This window comes from Juglans regia, chromosome 4 (assembly GCF_001411555.2).
Source record: "Juglans regia cultivar Chandler chromosome 4, Walnut 2.0, whole genome shotgun sequence".
NCBI lineage: Eukaryota > Viridiplantae > Streptophyta > Magnoliopsida > Fagales > Juglandaceae > Juglans > Juglans regia.
This window is the reverse complement of record NC_049904.1, coordinates 5662426-5664433: the sequence shown is the minus strand read 5'-3', so window position 1 is coordinate 5664433 and position 2008 is coordinate 5662426. Positions and strand designations below refer to the sequence as shown.

The window sequence follows — 2008 nt, the reverse complement described above, 5'->3', positions numbered from 1 at the left end:
AGCTTCTTGCTCAGGTGAGACCATCCAAGAGAGAAGCAACGACATGCGCTTCACTAAAATCTTTGAAAAAAATCTTATAGGCCACGGAACACAAACTGATGGGACAAAATTTGTCAAAGCTACGTGGTTCCTGCACTTTCGGAATTAGGACAATAAATGAAGAGGAATAATACCTTGGAAAATCATTACCGAAAAAGAAATCTTTAGCCGCCTCGACCACATCATCTTTCACAATGTCCCAACATGAAACGTAAAACGCCGACCCAAAACCATTAGGCCCCGGACTACTTTGCTTTGGAATAGACAACAGCGCCTTTTTCACCTCACCTTCAGAAGGCTCTCTACATGTAAACTCATTCTCCTCGTCTATAATGACCGTACTAACAAGCTGAGACAAGTCTATTTGTGAACTTGCGCCTGCACCATTAAGGACATTCTGAAAATGCTGCACAACCCAAGATGCATCTCCTCCGGCGTACTTAACTCTACCCCATTAGGTAGCAACATTGAAGAAATAGAAGATCGACACCTCCTCATATTAGCAACCGCATAAAAAAATTTAGTGTTTTGATCACCCTCCTCGAGCCATCTCTTTTTTGCAATATGGGCCAAACTAAACAACTCATTATGCTCCCAGAACTAAAGTTCTGCTTTGGAGACCAGCAACTCTAGCTCAAGCTCCTTATGATATTCCATTTGGAGTTTATCTTCCACCAGCTCAATTCTCTCTTCAAGCTCCTTGATGGTGTTATTCACATGGCCAAAAACTCTCCTATGCCAACTCTTCAAAGCCACCTTCATCTTCTTTAACTTAGAAGCAAGCTTATAAAAACCCTTCTCCAAAGATGGCTCCCTCCATACCGCAGCCACGCAATCCAAAAAGGATGGGCGATGAGTCCACATGTTCTGGATCCAAAACGGTTCTGAACCATACCGGCCATCTACACTAGAACCCTTGATAAACATAGGACTATGATAAGAAGTTTTCCTTGATAAATACTCCATGGATGCCAACGGAAAGGATCTCAAAAAATTTTCATTAATGACCACCCTATCCAATCGAGCCCAACTTTGGGCATGACCCTCTTGACTATGGCACCATGACAATTTATGCCCTTTTGAAGGAATTTTTAACAAACCGCAATTGTCTAAGCATCGGTTAAAATCATCCATTGCCATTATTGATCTCGAATTGCCACCAACTCTTTCCCCATCCTCACGAATAATATTAAGTCACCCACTACTAGCCAAGGCTAATCATCACTATGAACTCCTTCTAACGCATACCACAACTCACGCCATTCCATGTAATTACACTTCGCGTATACAAACATAATTAGCGTCATCTGATTCGCACTTTGAAAGCAACCTGTAACCATTTGATCAGACATATCAACAATCTCTACATCAAACTCATCCTGCCATAATAGCCATAGCTTGCCCCCCATCGCCTCATTAGAACAAAATTTTTTAAAATCCAGGTTACTAGCCAACTGAAGTAGTTTATCCTCTTTTACAAATGGTTCAACAAAAGCTACTATAGATGCATTCAACTTCTTAATCAAACTTTTGAGTCGCCTCCTCGACGTGCCTAAACCCGCACGTTCCAAATTAGTAAATTTCCAATCATAAATTCAGTTTAGAAGGGCGGGCCAACACCCGTTGTGATTGACGCAGCACCATACCATTTTTATTTTTCAAATGGCCCCAAGATATCTTCGCATCACTCTCAGACTCATAGCCCTTTTCCTTCACAAGTTGAATAAGTGAAGCCTCCTCTTCACACTCCAAAAGATGAGTAGTAGCTAAATCCTCCACCCTTTCCACACATTTACTTTCCATTGCTAACACTTCATCTACCACCATTGATGAATCCCCCTCCTCCCAAGCCAATCAATTGCCTCCGTCCATAATTAAGAAATCCACCACTGGAGACGCGCTAACGTCTTGCACGTCTCCTGCTCCTTTTCCACTTCTGCACCCGCACTCTCCACACCCTCCTGGTTAT

The 2008-nt window shown here is 42.3% G+C and overlaps 1 protein-coding gene across 1 annotated transcript; it reads right to left on the bottom strand.

Moving 5' to 3' along the window:
• Positions 1-639: 639 nt before the first annotated feature.
• LOC109012941 lies at positions 640-1179 on the bottom strand. Its single transcript, XM_018994841.2, has one exon. It carries the CDS (start codon positions 1177-1179, stop codon positions 640-642), a length of 540 nt encoding a protein of 179 aa, XP_018850386.2.
• Positions 1180-2008: the final 829 nt, after the last annotated feature.